The following is a 21,655-nucleotide window of genomic DNA, read 5'->3' as shown; positions in this document are numbered from 1 at the left end:
GCCCTTTATTATTTGTATTATATATTTTTTTTTACACTATTTGACTTAGGCAACCTGAAGAAACGCTTAGACTGACCACCCAAGGATTACAATGGCAGAAAAATCCCTGATTTTATATGTATGTGAGCGAGTTTTAATCCAATGATTGTTGGTCTATTTCAGAGACACTCCATAACTGGGTCCACCTCTGCACCCAAAGCCCTCTCCTCTCTGAGTGACAAAAGACCCAGCTACGCAGACATCAGCATGCCAGGTGAGTCGGCAGAAACACCAACACTGACAGCAGAGCTCCATATCTGGATCTCATTAGGTCCCTCATGAATAAAATGAGAGATGAGTACTCCGTCACAGTCACTCATAAAGGAGGAAAATGGCTGCAGATATAATACAATTTCATCTTAGACATATTAGTTCCTCCTAGTATTAAGACTGTCTGTTGACTTTGATGTGTGGGTTTAATAAAGCTCCATATAAAGTGTGGTGTCCCAGTGACTGGCCTCCCCCATAAATGTTGTCATACATATTCTAGTGATTTCCAGGGCCTGGAATGTGAACGTGCTATAATGGTCATGCCCTCCGATGTTTAGTTAAATGTCCCGGTTGTTTTTTAACCTTATTCGATGGAACTTGACAGTTCCAAGGACTGGAATGTTACTTTGATCCCTTGGGTATAAGAGGAAGAAAAAAATCCCTCTTGCTTAAACTAACATTTTGAAGGGAATATGAAGTCACTTTATTTCAATGCTTCTGTTTCCTCACTGTGGTTGTGGGGTTGTCATAATGCCCGTGTGTTTCACGCTGTCACTGTCCTCTTCCCTCCACAGCAGAGCATCTTCTCAGGGGCTCCTCTGCCAGCCGCCCTGCCTCTGCTCTCCAGAGGGTGTCCAACATGGACTCAAAGGCCATGGCCATCTCAGGTATCACAAATCATGGACATATGAATAGGACTTGAAATAGATCTACAATTCTTTTAAATGGTTGCCAGTAAAGTGAAATGCATTTTGAGAAAGAATTCAACGACATTTAAAAATGTATATATTTTTTTCGGAACATATGTTGTCACTGGCAGTGAAGACTGGTCACTCACACTGTATCTCTGTCTGTTTGTGTGGTGGCCAGTGTCCCGCAGGAGCAGTGAGGAGATGAAGAGGGACATCTCTGCACCTGAAGGTGGCTCCTCCTCTCTGATGGCCATGGCCTCTGCTTCCTCCCTGTCCTCCTCCTCCCCCACCGCCTCTGTCACCCCCACCGCACGCAGCCGCCTCCGGTAAAACCCTCATCAGCTCCATACCTTTGATACGATACATACTAATCCACTAAGTCCTTTTTATGTTTAAAACGATATTTTGACTATACCAAATGGGCTTTGTGGACTAGCCAGTCAATGGAGTCTGAATATGTGTGTAAATTCAAGTGATTCTCTGTCCTCTCGTGGTGTGTTCAGAGAGGAGCGGAAGGACCCCCTCTCAGCGCTGGCCCGGGAGTATGGGGGGTCCAAGAGGAACGCACTGCTCAAGTGGTGCCAGAAGAAGACTGAGGGGTACCAGGTATGTGTTGTTCAGTCAGAACACACCGGTCAGGTCATTTCACCTCTCGGGTCCCTCTCTGTTGATGAGGATTTCTTTTTTAAATGTCTCAATAGTGAGACTCTGGTAGGGTTTTTATAAGCTCAACTATCTGGAGTGACAATCTAATTCAATTACCTTGTCATAATGTCCTTTATTCCTTCAGAGGTCTAGTTATGTTAATTGTAGTTTTAACCTCTCTGGGCTAGGCGGGACGAATTCGTCCCACCTACGTAACAGCCACTTGCAGCCTGTGGCGCGATTTTCAAAACCTTAAAAATCCTATTACTTCAATTTCTCAAACATATGACTATTTTACAGCTATTTAAAGACAAGACTCTCGTTAATCTAACCACACTGTCCGATTTCAAAAAGGCTTTACAACGAAAGCAAAACATTAGATTATGTCAGCAGAGTACCAAGCCATAAATAATCAGACACCCATTTTTCAAGCCAGCATATAATGTCACCAAAACCCAGAAGACAGCTAAATGCAGCACTCACCTTTGATGATCTTCATCAGATGACAACCCTAGGACATTATGTTATACAATACATGCATGTTTTGTTCAATCAAGTTCATATTTATATCAAAAACCAGCTTTTTACATTAGCATGTGACGTTCAGAACTAGCATACCCCCCGCAAACTTCCGGGGAATTTACTAACAGTTTGCTAAATTACTCACGATAAACGTTCACAAAAAGCATAACAATTATTTTAAGAATTATAGATACATTACTCCTCTATGCACTCGATATGTCCGATTTTAAAATAGCTTTTCGGATGAAGCACATTTTGCAATATTCTAAGTACATAGCCCGGCATCACAGGGCTAGTTATTTAGACACCCACGCAGTTCAGCCTTCACCAAAATCACATTTCCTATAAGAAAAATGTTCTTACCTTTCTTGTTCTTCGTCAGAATGCAGTCCCAGGACTTCTTCTTCAATAACAAATGTAGGTTTGGTCCCAAATAATCCATCATTATATCCAAACAGCGACGCTTTGTTCGTGAGTTCTAGACACTATCAGAATGGTAATCCACGGTCACGAGCATAGCGCATGGCGTGACAAAAAATGTCTAAATATTCCATTACCGTACTTCGAAGCATGTCAACCGCTGTTTAAAACCAATTTTTATGCCATTTATCTCGTAGAAAAGCGATAATATTCCGACCGGGAATCTGCAATAAACTAAACAGCCGAATTAAAATACTCCACGGGGGCTAATCGAGCACGCGCCTCACTCCATTGTCACCTAATGGGACACTTGAATAAGATGATAATCTGTTTCAGCCTGAGGCTGCCTCGTCAACCTTCATGATTTTCCCGCGTCCTGAGAGCCTATTGGAGCCCTGGGAATTGTCACGTTACAGCTAAGATCCTTACTTTTCAATAAACAGATGCAAGACGCACGACTCCTTGTCAGACATGCCACTTCCTGCATGAAACCTTGTCAGGTTTTTGCCTGCCATAGGAGTTCTGTTATACTCACAGACACCATTCAAACAGTTTTAGAAACTTTAGGGTGTTTTCTATTCAAACCTGAACAATAATATGCATATTCTAGCTTCTGAGTTGTTGTAGGAGGCAGTTAAAAATGGGCACATATTTTTTCCAAAATTCTCAATACTGCCCCCTAGCCCAAACAGGTTAAAGCCCCTGTCCGACACCTACGTTAGCGCATCCTTTATGCTCCCCTCTCAAGTCATAAACCATTGTAGATGTTGTCATGAGGACTGTTGTCAGTTTTATTGTGTTGTCCTTATGGTTCCTCTCCCACTCTAAAGCATGTGACTGGACCAACAGTGCCTGGGAACGGCTTCAAACGTCATCCACAGAGGGAATAAACATTTGGCTACTATGAAAACTTTATTTATTGGTTGAATTTGCTATTTAGGGCATGTTTTTAAGACCCACTCTGTCATATTGAAACAGCCTTTTTTTATGGTCTTGGTTCTAGTGCAGAGAGTGACTGGTTGTCATGGTTCTCCAGGAAGTGCTCCAAATGTTACACATGTCGTGTCGCCTGTCAGAAAAGCTGTGAATTGCCCTGGCTGAGAGGAGGGCAATGAGATTCAATACATTGGGGATTCGCACTATAGTGGGATGGAAACAAACCAGCAGTTCTTCTGTTTTAAATGTTGCTCTTGCTGAGTAAGCAATCCTGTCAGGATTACGATGTGGTGTTAAGAGATCATCCAGTCAAATGAATCTGAGTAGACGGATCATACTCCACTCAATCTTTATGACCTCTTCCTTCAGAGAAACTTGGTCATTCTGATAAAACAGTGTTTGTTCGTGAGGAAAACAAGCCTGTTTATTTCTGACAGTATGGCCACAACAACCTCTCCCTCAACCGTCAGTAAAACAAAGGAGTTTATTGTTGACCTCAGGAGGCAGAGGAGGGAACATGGCCCGGTCCACATCAACGGGACTGCAGTCAAGAGAGTAAGCAGTTTGAAGTTCCTCTGTGTCCACATCATCGAGGGCTTGACATGGACCAACAACACCACCACTCTTGTCAAGAGGAAGCAACAGCGTCTCTACTTCCTAAGGCGGCTGAAGAAATTCGGCATGCCACCCCAAATACTATCGCTGCACCATCGAGAGCGTCCTGACCGGTTGCATCACGGCCTGGTACGTGAAATGCTACATCCACGATCGCAGGGCCCTCCAGCAGGTGGTGAAGACGGCCCAGCACATCACTGAGGCCGTGCTCCCACCCATCCAGGACATGTACTCGAAATTCAGCCTGAGGAAGGCCCGCAGCATCATCAAGGACCCCACACACCCCAGCCACGAGCTGTTCACTCTTACCATCAGGCAGACTGTATCGGAGCATGAGGTCTGATACCAACAGGCTCAGAGACAGTTTCTATCTACAAGCCATCAGACTGCTGAACACTTGAACTGGACTGACCACATGCTTGTACCAGGCGTACCGGTTTGTGTCAAGAAATGCAGCGCTGCTGGGTTTTTCACGCTCAACAGTTTCCCGTGTGTGTCAAGAATGGTCCACCAACCAAAGGACATCCAGCTAATTTGACACAACTGTGGGATGCATTGGAGTCAACATGGGCCAGCCTCCCTGGGGAACACTTTTGACACCTTGTAGAGTCCATGCCCTGACGAATTGAGGCTGTTCTGAGGGCAAAATGTGTGGGGGGGTATACTCAGTGTACATTCTCAGTCTACTTTGGTATACTCAGTGTATATTCATGCTACACACACACACATCTCAACTGCACAATTTTAACACTTGCCCCAAAATTTCCCCATGCCAAAACACTTCTAAATAACTGACTATAAATGGTGCCTTCCTGTAATATAATTATGCTAAAATGTTTTCTATTCTACTGAGCCATTTTACTTTGTTTGTATTCTTATCTTTTATTATTTCTTATTGTTGCATTGTGGAGAAGGAACCTGCAAGTAAGCATTTGGTTGGACAGTGTATACTATGTGTATCCCGTACGTACTGTGTATCCCGTACGTACTGTGTATCCCGTACGTACTGTGTATCCCGTACGTACTGTGTATCCCGTACATAAGACTAATAAAACTTGAAACTAGTAGGAAGATGAAACAACGAGGTGGTTTTATTATTATTTCGTGATATCCAATTGGTAGTTCCAGTCTTGTCCCATCGCTGCAACTCCCTTACGGATTCGGTAGAGGCGATGGTCGAGAGCCGTGCATCCTCCGAAACTGCTCACTTAACCCGGAAGCCAGTTGCACCAATGTGTCAGAGTGAACACCGTCCAACTGTCCACCATGTCAGCGTGCATGTGCCCGGGCCGCCACAGGAGTCGCTAGAGCTCCATGGGACAAGGACATCCCGGCAGGCCAAACCCTCCCCTAACCCGGACGATGCTACTCCAATTGTGCGCCGCCTCATGGGTCTCCCAGTCGTGGCCGGCTGCGACACAGCCCGGTCTTGAACCCGGATCTGTAGTGACGCCTCTAGCACTGCGATGCAGTGCCTTAGACCGCTGTGCCACTCGGGAGGCCCAACGAGGTGCTTTTAGGACCAATGTCTGGGACCCAGTATCTATTAGATTATCAATACAATACACTTCTGCACCCTACATGTCTTTACACTGTACCTTTGCAATACAATAAAAAATGTTTCCCCTCTTTCTGGCAGAACATTGACATAACAAACTTCAGCAGCAGCTGGAATGACGGCCTTGCGTTCTGCGCTATGCTCCACACCTACCTGCCTGCTCACATCCCCTACCAGGAGCTCACCAGCCAGGAAAAGGCAAGCCTATTTCCTACTGTAGTGATGATAAGTAGCAATGTGTCATAGAATTGTAACCAGGTTTCCATCCAACCATTACATGTGGAATAATTACCTGATCAGAAAAAGTCACGACAGGGCTCATGGAAACAGGAAGTCGGTAAAATTTCATACATATTCGACAGACGATTGGTTCGTTCGATGTGGTGGGATCTTTTTGTGTGAGTGTAATTATTTGAGAAATGTCGGTAGAAATGCCAAATATTGACTTAATAACCATCATATTGAAGTAAACTTGGAGTCACGGAATGATATGGGCCTACCACCATGACGGGGAAAAGCATTAAATATTTATTGGCAGATGAAATAAGTTATATTCATGCTAATTTCCAATAGGCTCAATATCGAGGGTAGGCTATTATTTTGAATTCTGGTGACATGATGATCGGTTCTTGGCTGCCAATTATCAAATAAAATGACATTGCGCTTATCCATATCTCATCATATAATCATCCCCCTGTCCACTTTATCAGCGAAGTCTAGAGAGCATGCGCCAAAACCAGATTGTGCAAGTTTACGTGAGTTGAAATTGTAATGGAAACCCATATAACTAACGTTTCTTATTCGGTACATGGGAACTTAACTGCAAACGTCATTTTTATCTGCACTACATCATCAAGCACAGCCTTCTATCCGCAACAAGTCAGTTTGATGGAAACATCTCTGGTGGGAAAATGCACATTGTTTTTATGCAGATTTTAGAATATACACTGCTCAAAAAAATAAAGGGAACACTAAAATAACACATCCTAGATCTGAATGAAATAAATAATCTTATTAAATATTTTTTTCTTTACATAGTTGAATGTGCTGACAACAAAATCACACAAAAATAATCAATGGAAATCCAATTTATCAACCCATGGAGGTCTGGATTTGGAGTCACACTCAAAATTAAAGTGGAAAACCACACTACAGGCTGATTCAACTTTGATGTCATGTCCTTAAAACAAGTCAAAATGAGGCTCAGTAGTGTGTGTGGCCTCCACGTTCCTGTATGACCTCCCTACAACGCCTGGGCATGCTCCTGATGAGGTGGCGGATGGTCTCCTGAGGGATCTCCTCCCAGACCTGGACTAAAGCATCCGCCAACTCCTGGACAGTCTGTGGTGCAACTAATTGCCTATAATTTCCAGCTGTTGTCTATTCCATTTGCACAACAGCATGTGAAATGTATTGTCAATCAGTGTTGCTTCCTAAGTGGACAGTTTGATTTCACAGAAGTGTGATTGACTTGGAGTTACATTGTGTTGTTTAAGTGTTCCCTTTATTTTTTTGAGCAGTGTATTTGCATGGAAATCTGTCGCCAATTGGATGGAAACCTAGCTATTGTTTAATCTTTTACAGTTGTCTCAATCTGTCATCAGGGAGCTTTATAGTGTGTGTTTTTGTCTCCCGATCTTTAGAGGCGGAATTTCACACTAGCCTTCCAGGCTGCAGAGAGTGTGGGGATCAAGTCCACTCTGGTAAGATACAAGTCAAAGATGAACTGAACTGTGAATAACAGAGGAGTATTAAACATATCTGACATGCTTAGAAATCCATTTTTTCTAGAGAATCTTTGACTCATTTCACCTTAAAAATCCCCGCCCTGGCACGGTGGTGAATTATGACCTGCTATTGTATTGCATATTCAGGATGGTATTTTTTTTGTGTGGGACTGAGGACTGTACTTACAGGCTCCTGGAGAGAAGATAATTATTTTAGATGAAATACTGCTTTCATCGTGCATATGTGCAGACTTGTAGATTAAGTTTCATAGCATCACCTGGAAAGCTATTTTAGTCCTTTTCACAAAATAAGTCCTCACATGAATGTGCATTCAAGAATTATTCAGACCCCTTCCCTTTTTCCACATTTTGTTACATTACAGCCTTCTTCTAAAATGGATTAAATCAAATGTTTTCCTCAATCTATACACAATACCCCATAATGACAAAGCGAAAACAAGTTTCTAGAAATGTTTGCACATTTATAAAATATTAAAAACAGAAATACCTTATTTACATAAGTATTCAGACCCTTTGCAATGACACTCTAAATTGAGCTCAGGTGCATCCCTGTTTCCATTGATCATCCTTGAGATGTTTCTACAACTTCATTGGAGTCCACCTGTGGTAAGTTCAATTGATTGTACATGATTTGGAAAGGCACACACCTGTCTATATAAGGTCCCACAGTTGACAGTGCATGTCTGAGAAAAAACCAAGCCATGAGGTCAAAGGAATTGTCCGTAGAGCTCAGAGACAGGTCCCCAAGAACACAGTCGCCTCCATCATTGTTAAATGGAAGAAGTTTGGAACCACCAAGACTCTTCCTAGAGCTGGCCGCCTGGCCAAGCAATCGGGGGAGAAGGGCCTTGGTCAGGGAGGTAACCAAGAACCCAATGTTCATTCTGACAAAGCTCCAGAGTTCCTCTGTGGAAATGGGAGAACCTTCCAGAAGGAAAACCATCTCTGTAGCACTCTACCAATTAGGCCTTTATGTTAGAGTGGCCAGACAGAAGCCACTCCTCAGTAAAAGGCACATGACAGCCCGCTTAGAGTTTGCCAAAAGGCACCTAAAGGACTCTGACCATGAGAAACAAGATTCTCTGGTTTGATGAAACCAAAATTGCCTGAATGCCAAGTGTCACGTCTGGAGGAAACCTGGCAACATCCCTACGGTGAAGCATGGTGGTGGCAGCATCATAACAAAATGTGGAACAAATTCAAGGGGTCTGAATACTTTTCGAATGCACTGTATATCGCTGGTACCCATAGCTAGGTATAAAGCTGGCTCCGTGTGAGTTGTAAACTGACAGATTTGTTGTACGAGTTCAGTTAGATTCTAGAAATAGAAAACGCAAGCTCTAATTTTCTGTATTTATGCCACAAAAGCACATTTATGACCTCCACAGTTAATTCTAGTCAGGCTGTGGAAATCTGACCTAGACAAACCGCATGTTATTTCAAGTTTTTTGTTTTTGTTTTACCGACATCTCGATATAATACAAAGATGAACAAATGGCACAGCCTTTTTTGTAGGCATGATGTAGCTTAATGACAAAGACCCTGTTTATTCAGCTTGGTCTCTTCCTCTGTTTTGCAGGACCTCAATGAGATGGCCAGCACTGAGAGACCAGACTGGCAGAGTGTGATGACCTATGTCACAGCCATCTACAAGTACTTTGAGACCTGATGTGATCTCTCCACCCAACATGGCAAGCACAACCTGCAGTCCAGCCTACTAGTTCCACTGATCTCAGCGCACCTCCAACACTTCAACTCGACATTCAACTCAGCTGTTATGCCTCACTTCCCTGAACCACCCTTCACCCCAACACCCAGCCATGCCGCACACCGGCCGCTCTGTCTCTCGTCTAGACGCCTTCTAGTTTGAGTCACCATAAGAAACGTACAAATAAGCTCACTGTTGACTTCCTAAAGCTAATCATGGATATTTCTATGATGAACAGTCTGGCATTTTTCACTGACACATTTAGTGTGATGAACACAGCCTATGGGCACTTCGAGCACCTGTTCAGGGCCTGCTCTCTTTGGGATGCTATTTTTACTCTTATCCATTACTGGATAACCCAGTTGAGGTGATCCTCAGTCCAGATTGTCTGGTTAAACCAGTATGATCTGAGCTACGATAAGAGCCTGCAGCTCTACTAGCTCTACTCTCCGTGACCAGTGTTGGGGAACATGCTACAGACTATCCCAGCCTTTGTGCCTTGCACCCGGCTTTGATTCGTCTAACCAAGTGGTTATCCCAAATGTTTAAGCCAAACCATACCCGGTGTGCAGTGTGTCCACCCTAGTAATCATGGGACAAATTTTCTATGGAAATCAGACAAGGCATTTTTTGCTCCATTGTCTTCCTGACCCATTGAACACTTTGTGAAGGGGCCTCTTCTATTATGGATTAAGTGCCTGTTTGATTTACATCGCTGGAGATTTACTAAGAGACGGTTGGCGCAAAAATTGCTAAATGAAACGTTTCAATGCTCCATGCTTTCAAAGCATCTTTGGAGGAATCTAAGTGAAGCTTTTTTAGAAGTGATTCCTCAGTTCTATGAACACTAGCTACATCATAAGGGAAAAGCTGCCAGGTGCTCTCTTGGTCACCTGTAAGAATCAAGTTACAATTTGATGTGCTTTTGAACAATTTTTAGGAGAGTGATCATTGCTACGTTAACATAATTTGTTTTGCTAACAGAGACCAACTAATAGAAAACAATGGGCTATACAGAACCAACACAATGTCTCTCAGTGATGGTTTTCTCAAATAGAACTGTCTTAATCCTGAACCAAAAAAGGAACTTGCTCAAGTGTCCTATCTATGTGAAGTCAAGGGCTAGACTTGCCAAAAGTCCTAGCTCTTGGTGATTTGATTGTGGTAAATGTTTCCCCAGCATGTTGAGTCTCAGGGTTGGATGTTCTCTTGTTGTCATCAATCATGATAAGGGAAGAGTTTTTTCAGATGCAGAATGCATCCGTTTTGCTGCTGGAGCCAAATGTATTAACACATTGTTCGTTTTGACACATTACTTCCACCAACAGCAGACTGAAACTCCCAGGATTGGTCACAGTCCAGTGGTCTTGAACTGTAAGATTGTTGTGTTATTAGAGACTCTGAGCTCAACAATGACTAAGTTATTGTGTGTGTAACCTAACACTGTAACTTGATATACTCCATCTTGCTAGTAACATTTAACATGGGGGGGGGGGGGGGGGGGAGAAATACTAACTACAAGTAACTCATAGGTACATTTTATATTTCAGCTTTCTTCCTGTTGTCACTTGCCACCCAATTGACTTTATTGATAAAGCTGTACTAACACTAATCATGTGTAAATCAATTCTATGTAGTTTACATAGTCACCAAGAAAGATATTGGAATGAAGAATGACTGTGTTATGTTATTGAGCCTCTGCTTATTAAAGTTTGCGTGGGTTAATTAGCATGGTTTAATCCACCGTGGAGTATAGTGATGCAAGTGTTACAAATGTTAATGTAAACTTCATATAATGTGAATCTATGACTTTTCATCACACTGCTGCACTGATGTCTCTCCTAAACTCATAAGGTATGATGGCGATTTGCCTTTCATGTGGTCCCAACCACACTCCTGTATCATTTCAGAATGGTACAGTATGCAATTGATACTCCCTCGTTGGCGTACCATTTAGGCTTAGGCCCCCTTACATCTATGATCTAACACACTCGCATGTGACCAGAAATGTTGTCCCTAGAAAAGTTTTCTGAATATATTGAAAAGCACATTTTTACCTGTCTGCTTGCCAAGACACCTTCCCACCAGCTCTACAGGTGCATTGCATGGTGTTTGACAAAGCACAACTTGAAACACAAGTGCTAGGTTTTTTTGTGTGGATCAGTGTGGTTGAGAGTAAGACTGGGCAGTTAAATGTTGTGTTGGTAGCCTATTGTATGGATAAACACTCATTTGTCAGAGTGCATGTGCTGTGACTGTTGTTGTTATTATCATTATCATGTACGGTATTTACTATTGAACAGTGAGCACACTATGTCAACGCTAACTCATGTATTTATGATTCCCATTGCTATACTGCAACCCTGTCTTAAATTTGACTTGCATTGGATCCAAACACTAGTTGGTCTGCAATTATTCTATTTTGTGAAGCTCCTTCTTGCCAAGTGTTAAACATGGAATCTCTTGATCATGTTCCAATGGACATTGGTATTGATAAGTGGTCCTTCATGTTGTGATCTATGAGGACTGAAACCTTGCCCTAACATTCTACTCAACTGTACAGTGTAGACAGAATGTAGTCGGCCTAGTAGATAATACAATGTGTTAAAATATCAGGATGATACCATCTTGACATATCACCACTGAAGAACATCGGTCTGATTTGCTTGAGTTCATTCAATAAGTTGCTGATTTTCCATGGCTTCTGTATTTTCTTCCGTTTCTTTCTACACTACATCACAAAAAAATGTGAAAATAACTTAAAGCATGTTTTTGTTTTTACGGGTCCGTTAGAAGTTAATTCTGTTTACTTGAAAGGTTGAGTTTTTCTAAGCTGCTTTCTTTTGGTTCGTATTAATGGTGCCTTTTGCCTACAAATGTATGTCATTCTTGCCAGAGTTTTACTTGGCAATAAGGAGGCCAAGAGACCCATGTTTCCTTTTGTCTCATTCTGTCTCTAAGTCATGATTGCCACTATATTAATTGCCAATGGAGTATCTTGATGCAAAATGTGTCCTGTTGATTGGGTAATGATAATATCAAGAGTATGGTGTAGGGAAGTAAGCCAAATGCACATTATGATAATCAACAATTCGGTAAAAAAAAGAAAAAGGCTTATCTGTATTTATATTGTTTTGTTTTGCAGACCAGTAATATTAAAGAATCATTGCAACAGGAATGTGTTATGTTTTGTGAAGGCATAAATTAATTTGCCATGTGGTTAATTCAGTCATATGCCCCTTTTTATAGAGTAAGAGGCTATGATTTAACTGTTGCGCTGTATATATTATCAGATTACTGGTCTGAAGTTAATGAAGGCACTGATAAACAAAAAGCTACATTCCTCGCTTGGGAAACAGGCAACACTAATATTAACTCTACTCTGTAGGGCTAGTGCATATTAAAACTACCGGGATAATTTAGATCAAATTAGATTGTGATGAATGAAGTGTTTAATTCAGTCCGCTAGCCTGTGGGATTTGGAATACAGCAGCAGCCTTTGTTCTGATAAGGAGCGATATATACTGAACAAAAATATAAATGCAACGGTCTTATTTTTCATGAGCTGAAATAAAAGATCCCAGAAATGTTCCATAAGCACAAAAAGATTATTGTAGTCAAATTTTGTGCACAAATTTGTTTACATCCCTGTTTGTGAGCATTTCTCCTTTGCCAAACTAATCCATCCACCTGACAGATGTGGCATATCAAGAAGCAGATTAAACAGCATGATCATTACACAGGTGGACCTTAGGCTGGGGACAGTAAAGGCCACTCTAAAATGTGCCATTGTCACACAACACAATGCCACAGATGTCTCACATTTTGAGGGAGGATGCGGTTGTCATGCTGCTCATGAGTATTTCTGTCTTTTTGTTCAGTGGAATGATGCGATAAGACCCAGATTCACCTGAATACGTCTGTTTCTCTATGAACAGTTTGGCAACTGTGGAACAGATGATGATTTGAAGGTTTTAACAAAGAAAAATGTATCTTTTCTTGTGAAGACTTTGATATGAATCCTAGATGAACCCCTCAGTAATGGTGTATTATTTTTATGTTTGCACACAATACAACCCAAGTCAGGAGGATAATCTGGAAATTAAAAAAGATTCTGATTTAAGACCTATTTCCAATATGCACAATCGAATGTGAACTTTAGCCAGTGATCTCATTCCCAAGCCTTGGGATAATATCTGTTATAATGTTACAGATGAAGTCCATAGCCTGTAAAGTCTATTACTAACATGGAAAATATTACCAGAGGGGAAGCTAGGTTTTACTGTGTATACCAGATGAAGAGCTCAATCACAATGCTTTCCCTTCCATGTGTTTTATTCTGAATAACAAATCAGCCAAACTTTTTTTTTCTTCCTATGTTAGGGATGTGCGGGTCAGTTGTTTGTTCACCTGAACTCACCCCCAGTTGCTAATTTAAGGCAATGCATGGTAAATCTGGTTTTCTGCAGTGGCCATACAGAATTTACTTTGAGATGGAGCCTCCAACCACATTTTCAGATCAAGCATAAATTGGCTTTAACCCATCTACAACGCCAGACCATATGTGATGAAGTGAAGGCCTGCACCCTACCCTAAAAGTCAATTTATGCTTGATCTGAAAATGTGGTGGGAGACGCCATACGTGTGACGCGGAGCCTCTGGATGCATGCAGAGGCCAAATTGAGCTCCATACCGAATTGCCATGCCCCTCCCCAAATGTTGTAACAATGCGGAGGGCACCTTATAGGTCTACATTGACATGATTGGTTGATGGTAGGTGGGAGTAGCTGGTCCTGTATAAACACAAACTCACTTCGTTGACAACTTCCTTCACAATAGCTCTGCTCAACAGCTCTGGCTTAGGCGCAAGAAGTATAAATGCACTGAATTCTGCAGAGGCCATATCACTGTAAATGCGCCTTTAACCCGCACATTCAAATTTAGAACATGCGCTGTACAATTTCCTTTTTTTCCTTAAACATTTATTGTACAATTATGTTTTTCTTCAACGTTTCATCATTTATTTATTGAATAGGCTTTTTAGGCCTATTGAACAGTAGCCTAATGTTGTTCTGAAACAGAGCATCTCAAATAACAGCGTAAATTGACACCTTACACATGCTTTTGTGAAAAATAAATCTTATTGAAATAAACTCCGAGATTGTCCTCTTTGCCTCAGTTGATTGATGTAAACTTTTTCTGCCCAAGTTCCCAAAAGCTTTTGGCTATTATCCAATGTTGTGCTGCTGGGATCACGTGTCAGTCTGGTCCGCCTGTGCGATATTGAACCGAGGAGAATCGGTTTAAGCATAAGTAGTCAAACAGTGGGAGCGCACAAATTGCCTATCAAATTACGTTCCCCGGCTATGATCCTTTACAAAGCGCGTTCTATCTGACGCCACTTAAAACGTAGGCCTATAATATGAATTATTTTATTCGAGCGATGTTTATTGACATGGTGCAAACTATTTCTATTAGGTTGTGATTCATTTGGAATAAGACACGTCGAGGGATACATTGAAAAAGGTACGTTTTTTAGAAATTGAAAATAGCATTAGAATAGCATTAGATAGAAGTCCAAGGGTTTGTATTTCTATTTAGAGTATTTCATTTAAATCCAATTAATGAATATCCTAATTAAATATTTTGAAAGTTTATACAACAGTTATTGATCCTGGTGCGATCAAAATAATTTTCAGCCAGGTATACGGAAACTGGACAGTAGCCTATGCCAAGCTTTTTTTATGGACAGTTGTGCACAGTACATTTTGGGGAGTGTTTGGAATTACTTTATGGATTCTAGACATTGTATTTACCCTACACAGATTCCCTTGTATGTTCTGGTGTACTCCCTCTTTTGATAGGGAGTTACAGGAGGGAGGCGACAGAGCTAGGGAATAATACTGTCACTTTCTGGTAAGGATAATGTTGATGGGTTTGCCAGTTCTAGGTTTCCACATGTGAACAGGATGTTGCAGGTTTTAACACGCTGATTTTACTTCTCCAGGTAATCTACTAGTGTTCTCTGGGCGAGCACTTCTACATTAAGCTGTTTATGTGCACTTTTTAAGGCCCTGTATGCTCAGTTACTTTGTCTTCGTGGACGTTATTTGAATTCCTTTACATTTGTGTCAATCTGAAACAGACAGTACCTTTCAACTGAGATATCAAAGCACTTCGAATACACCCCCTGTGGTTTCCATCCAACCACCAGGACCCGCTGTTGAGCAGAATACTGTCAGAACTCTTGTTGGCTACAACTGTTGAGACACATTTCAGGGTGGAATATAAATGCATTTAACATGATTGACTATTCATGCCCCTCAAGTGCTGTCAAAGAGGACAACTGAAATACAGTGTTATTACCTAGCTGTTGTAAGGTGACTGGGACAGAGTCACACATGCTGTTCACATTGAGATATCACTTCTAATCCAGTTGTAACCGCTATATTACAGGTACCACTTTGCACCTTCACTTGTGACTAGGTCTGTGTGATGGTGAACATAATTCTGCCTCTTCCTTTCTCACATGCAGTATAGAAATGTAGCCATATTAGGCTTTCAGCATTGTCAAAGGGGTTTTCCTACAGAGTACTACGCTATGACTATTAGATCTGTCACTGTTGGGTTACATGTGGTCAAAGACTGACACAATTTGCAACTGCCTCTTTTTGCACCTTATACTGTATGTGTGTGATAAAGTTAAAACAGTATGGAAACTTACACAGTGACTGAGATCGGTCTGAGAAAAAAAACCTCAGTCCCACCAAAAGGGAAATGTTTCTGAGAGCAAAGGCCTTTCAGTTCCAGCACAGCTGCTATCTCCTGAAACAATGAGTAACCTTCGAAAACATCCTTGGCTTCACCATGGGAATTCTCCTCCATAAACATGATGAGAGTTCTGTACGGAAGGAGCTTGGAAACCTCTTCACTCTCAAATACAATTCCAGGGAATTCAGTGTTGCGCAGTGACCTCAGTTGATTGACAAATTAGACGTAATTTAAAACAATTGTCGGGTGTAGATTATGCCTGCTGTATTCTCAAATCACGTACTGCACTAATTGAATTGTTTTTCTTTTTTTTGTCTTGAGCATGACGACACCCATCTAACAAAATTGAAATGATTAATTTGGTGTTCTCATAACCTCATTTAGTGAATCTGTCTCTGGACGTCCTCAAGACTCCCATCCCCTTATCAGGCAGGGGTTGGGCAATCTCATGGGGACATATAGAACATTCCAGTCCCTGAAGCATATTGTTTCCTCGCTCTGGTACAGCTGACATTTAACTCACTGGGATAGTAGCTCCATAACACCATCGTGTCATTCTGATGCTGGTTATATTTCCCCTGACCCCTGGGGTTTACAGTTCACTGACTGTTGTTAATGGGGTAAAGAAGGATTGGTGGGAAGCCAGTTATCATGTGTTAACATGATCACTGCAGTTGCCCAGGTACTTTAGTGGGGTGACTATTTCAGATCTTGATGTTGGTTTTGGATCGAGTATGAATGATGATGAACAGCAGTTTTATGGGGAATACAGTACAGTAATGTAAAGTAAACCCTGAAATTGTTACTTTACAGTGTATTTTACTTGCTACATTGGAAATTCCAGTGTATCATGTCAGATAATACACTGTCAGATGTATTGTTTGACTTCAAACATGGTTAATATTTGATGTAAATGATCATTGTAATATTCATTGGTATTTTCTGCAGTCATTTCCTGTTTCGGCATTCAGCACTTCCACTTTATTCACTCTTTCTTCCCTTTATCTGCAGCGGTATGACACTTATGATCGGTTCCTGGCTCTGTCTCAGCCCCATTGGAGTTTCATGCTAAATCGTGTAACAGTGAGGGGAAGAACTTGAGAGGAGAGCACCAGACAGGACAACAGATAAGATAACAGAAGGTTGGACTGCTTCTCTGACCACCAACTGTGGGACTTCTAAGAGGCTTTAAGGTGATGTGGTCTCTGTGTTTGGACAGCTCAGCCATAGTCCCAGGCAGTGAGTTAAGCCCTACAGGGTGAGGCCACTGCTACCAGCCTGCAGCTATGGACTTTGAGGAGAGTGGTCCTCCTTCCTCCTCAGTGACATCGCTGCTCCTCTCACCATGCTGAACGATGCTTCCTCTGTCATCTACATTGTGCTGGAACTGCTGATCGCCATACTATCCGTGCTGGGCAATGTGCTGGTGTGCTGGGCCGTCTGCCTCAACAGCAACCTGCAGAACATCACCAACTTCTTTGTGGTGTCCCTGGCGGTGGCAGACATTGCTGTGGGAGTGCTGGGTATCCCCTTCGCCATTGTCATCAGCACGGGCTTCTGCTCAAACTTCTATGGCTGCCTCTTCATTGCTTGCTTTGTGCTGGTGCTCACCCAGAGCTCCATCTTCAGCCTGCTGGCCATCGCCATGGACCGCTACATCGCTATCACGATGCCTCTCAGGTCAGTTCAACATTGTATGAACATAACAGAGAATGTGCTAACATGTTGCTGCCGTCATGCTGCTTTCCTCTCTGAGAGTTCAGACCCAATTACGGACAAAGCGGTAAGACATTAGGCTTTGTAAAGATCTTCAATGTACCCTATGAGGTTGTATAGCGTTATTGATTGATTTGCATACCCGGGTTGCAGGTACATTGTGTAGTTTTCATGCCAGTAGCAAATAGCAAAAACAATTCTCAAGTAAATCTTAAAACCTGTGAGAGTTATTTTCAGAATAGAGCAGCAGAGGACCGTGCTATTTTTGAATGAACTTGAAATCTTTAGCCCAAATGGCCAGATGAGCTTTTTTGATTTCCTCAGTGGATCCAGATATAAGTGGAATCTCCTTTGACTACGAGTTTATACAGACCATGACCCCTCTTCAGAACTGTACACATGTCAAAAACATTAGCCGTTTAGACAACTTGTTTATTTTCCTATATAAACAAATATAAATTACATTATGCCTTAAAATGTATTAATAATCAGTAATTACTTATACACTTTTTTGACAGTGTGTGCAGACTTATTGCATCCAAGATAGTTTGTTGTTCTGAGTTTAGGGCTGTGTTCCTGCATCTCTCACAGCTAACCTTTGAACTTTAACATCTTGAGAATGTGGCAGAAATAGGCCAAATAGCTTAGCTGCTCTCTCACACTGACTGACAGACACACTCGAAATAGACGATCCTTCCAAATACTAACATTTTGTTTTTAAGCATCTATTTTATTACTTAAACGAGACGTTTTCCCATAAAAAAAGAGTGTGTGAATGATATGCCTATTATAATGTTTATTATTTAATTCACTATCCCTTAACCTCTGGGAGAATCTAACCCTCCAGAGAGACAACTCATGCTCCCCAAGCTAACAGAGCATGTTTGCCTCCAGAGTGGCGCAGTGGTCTAAGGCACTGCATCGCAGTGCTTGAGGCATCACTACAGACCCGGGTTCGATCCTAGGCTGTGTCACAGCCAGCCATAACCGGGAGACCCATGAGGCGGCACACAATTGGCCCAGTGTCGTCCGGGTTAGGAGAGGGTTTGGCCAGCTGGGATTTCCTTGTCCCATTGTGCTCTAGTGACTCCTTGTGGCGGGCCGGGCGCCTGCAAGCTGACTTTGGAAAGAAGCAATGCGGCTTGTGTTTCGCATGGCTCTCGACCTTCGCCTCTCCCGAGTCCGTAGGGGAGTTGCAGCGATGGGACAAGACTATAACTACCAATTGGGGAGGGAAAAAACCCCAGAGAATGTGTGTCTTAGGTCTTAGGGTTAGATTGTGTGTCTTACTAACAGAGTCCATATCTTTTTTGTTCCCACAGGTACAATAGCCTGGTGACGGGCCAGCGTGCCAAGGGAATCATTGCTGTCTGCTGGATGCTATCCATCATCATCGGCCTGACCCCGATGTTGGGCTGGAATAAGTCCACTGAGCGCCCCAACAGCACCTGCCCCCCAGGCCTGATGGAGTGCCTGTTTGAAGAGGTGGTGGTCATGGACTACATGGTCTACTTTAACTTCTTCGCCTGTGTGCTGATGCCTCTGCTGCTCATGCTGGTCATCTACCTGCGGATCTTCATGGCAGCTCGGCATCAGCTGAAGCTCATAGAATTGAAGGCTGTCCACGGGGGGAAGTCCCACTCCACTCTGCAGAAGGAGGTCCAGGCGGCCAAGTCGCTGGCCATCATCGTGGGCCTGTTTGCCATCTGCTGGCTGCCGCTGCACATCATTAACTGCTTCACCCTGTTCTGCCCTCAGTGTGCCCGCCCGCCCCTCTGGATCATATACGTGGCCATCATCCTCTCCCACGGCAACTCAGTGGTCAACCCCTTCATCTATGCATACCGCATCCGGGAGTTCCGTCACACCTTCAGGAGGATCATCCGCCGCCACTTCCTGGGCCTCCACCGCCGGCAGCTGTTTGAGAGTGGTGGCAGCACTCGCACCTCCACCAACAACAGCATCTGTGGCTCAGTGAGGGTTAAGGCCAACTGCCTCAGCTTCGACCTCCACACCGAGCACAACACATGTAGCTGTGAGAGCCATGTCACACCTGCAGGGGCCGTTCTGACCTCAACGCCCATTCACAACCACCCTCTTTCCGTGATTAGTTTCCACAATCATAATGTGAGCCCCCCTCTGCCACAGCCTCTCAGACAGACACAACCCTTATGTCATCCCCTGCAGTTTGGGGACCACCAGCAGTCTCCTGAAGGACCAGAGGTAGAAGAGGTAAAGGACAGGCAGGATCTCTCCCCTGTTCAGGTCAAATCACTGTTCTATAAACATAAAACCTGCTTCACCAAGCTTTCTGGGGTGTCGTGATGGATACAGAATTGGCGCCAGACAGCTACTAAGGATCCCTTAACACCTGGCCTTTTGTGTGAAATTACTCAGATGCTGTTATTTTTTTAGGAGTCAACTCTGAGTGTAATGGTAGATTACTGGGTAGGCAGGCTCACAAGCTGAAGATCAGAGTTTGGATGCATCTCATGTTATCTAGATGGCCTAATGCCACATACTTGGAGGCATTCTATCAGCAGGGATTCTAATAGTGGATCCGAGCTCCTACACAAAGGCAGCCATACAAAACAAACTGTATATGCACCATTTATTTTGTATTTCAATTGGACCTTTCAGCTTCTTGAAGCAAAAATCGTTGTAGTTATTTATAGCAGAAATGTGACTTGAATGGTTCAATGTGATTCTGTTTATGATGTTTATTCTCTTGGTCTGTGACGTCATGTGGTGCTTAGATCTGAAGCTTCACAATTGGCTCTTGTTCTTTGCCACCTAGTGAGCCCTAAATAAATAACATTGACGTGATTGGATTACTCTTGTGTATTTGGGGATGGCAGGGATGTTTCAAGCGTGTGATAAGGGGACAGTACTATTTCATTGATTTAGCATGTTTGTGTCCCATATAGATGGACGTGATGAGAGTACATTTCCTTTAGACGTTCAGGTTTATGATCTTGCAAATGTATGAATGCAACAAAGCTCAAATCTGCCTAGCTAAGAGTTTTTCAATGATAATGGTTTTAAACTATTTTGAGGAAGATCTACTAATCTACCACTGTGCACTTTCTTTACATTACACTTCGTTCAACTTGTCTAACTGTCACTTTCTCTACATTACACTTCGTTCAACTTGTCTAACTGTCAGTAGCACAAACCTGTGCAGATCATTCAGATATCACAGGCAATTAAATGGTACAAATAAATAATGACATACACCTTATATTTTTTACTAAAATGACTCTCTCGCAAGTGTTACATATCTATGGCATTCTGTGCATTCTCACATTTCGGATGCAATGCATGCAGCAATACCTCCTGTCCAAAAATAAATATATTTTTTAAGTAAATCTGTTTTTTGATTCCATGTTGAATTGTTTAAGTATTACAAGTACTGTACAGTTTTCCCAAACATGGTTTAACAAGTGCAGAGAAAGCTCCAGTGCTCACCGTGGCTTTGCTCCCAGATGGGAGGAGTTTTGGAGAAAGGGAAGTGAAGCTCCATAAGAGGGCTGGTCAGTCTGTGGAGGGGGCAGACCAGACCAGATGGGCCCTCTGATTTCTACAGCTTTCCCAGCTTTTATCCAAATTCCCTGATGATTCCAGGTTACGGGTACAGGGCATTCTCCTTTTAATGTCCTCCCAGGGGCTTCCTGAAATGACATTGTAGTGTTTTTTTAAAGATGCTACCAGCATAATTTACTTGTGTTTTCTACACAACATCCTGACTCTCACCCCCTTTCTGACATGACTAAATAAGACTTCCACAACTCACCCTTTTAAAAGTGGCCTTTCTGGCCAATATCTCTTTCACTCACCACTTACTTGTTTAGCAGTGCCATCCTCACCCAAATGTATCTTTACATTTTCATCTGGATCTTCTCAACTAGCTAACCGCAATCCCTTGCTAGCGTTTCCATCCCGGAGCAAGAACCAATTAGCCTGAAGCTATCCTGGCTAGGGCTCCTGTGCTACCACCGAAGCCCACTCCTGGGCTACAATATCCGGACCCATTCTACTGCCGGTACGGGGCACGGAACCCCGCCGATCCTCTACG

At 42.7% G+C, this 21,655-nt stretch overlaps 2 protein-coding genes across 3 annotated transcripts in view; both read left to right on the top strand.

The window, feature by feature from the left end:
* The window catches only part of specc1la (sperm antigen with calponin homology and coiled-coil domains 1-like a), a 35,510-nt gene extending 23,239 nt beyond the window's left edge, over positions 1-12,271 (top strand). For both annotated transcript variants that reach the window (XM_082966263.1, XM_014160418.3), the window contains exons 10-16: positions 163-253; positions 825-917; positions 1,120-1,267; positions 1,445-1,547; positions 5,719-5,835; positions 7,281-7,340; positions 8,965-12,271. In XM_082966263.1, the coding sequence (XP_082822389.1) occupies positions 163-253; positions 825-917; positions 1,120-1,267; positions 1,445-1,547; positions 5,719-5,835; positions 7,281-7,340; positions 8,965-9,054 (702 nt within the window). In that variant the 3' untranslated portion in view covers positions 9,055-12,271. The remainder of the gene's footprint in view (positions 1-162; positions 254-824; positions 918-1,119; positions 1,268-1,444; positions 1,548-5,718; positions 5,836-7,280; positions 7,341-8,964) is intronic.
* A 2,104-nt stretch (positions 12,272-14,375) lies between these two features.
* adora2aa (adenosine A2a receptor a) lies at positions 14,376-20,948 on the top strand. Its single transcript, XM_014160421.3, has 3 exons — positions 14,376-14,619; positions 16,876-17,544; positions 18,903-20,948. Exons 2-3 carry the CDS (start codon positions 17,210-17,212, stop codon positions 19,903-19,905), a joined length of 1,338 nt encoding a protein of 445 aa, XP_014015896.1. The 5' UTR covers positions 14,376-14,619; positions 16,876-17,209; the 3' UTR covers positions 19,906-20,948.
* Positions 20,949-21,655: the final 707 nt, after the last annotated feature.

The sequence above is a fragment of the Salmo salar genome, chromosome 20 (assembly GCF_965601325.2).
Source record: "Salmo salar chromosome 20, fSalSal1, whole genome shotgun sequence".
NCBI classification, from domain to species: domain Eukaryota; kingdom Metazoa; phylum Chordata; class Actinopteri; order Salmoniformes; family Salmonidae; genus Salmo; species Salmo salar.
The sequence above is the reverse complement of the archived record's forward strand: the minus strand, read 5'-3'. Positions and strand labels throughout refer to the sequence as shown.

What these genes read in the sequence shown, in the direction of transcription:
- adora2aa (XM_014160421.3), top strand. Translation starts at nt 17,210, where the DNA reads ATGCTGAACGATGCTTCCTCTGTCATCTACATTGTGCTGGAACTGCTG. An exon ending in GCTATCACGATGCCTCTCAG is followed by an intron (nt 17,545 to 18,902) that starts GTCAGTTCAACA and finishes TTGTTCCCACAG; the next exon opens with GTACAATAGCCTGGTGACGG.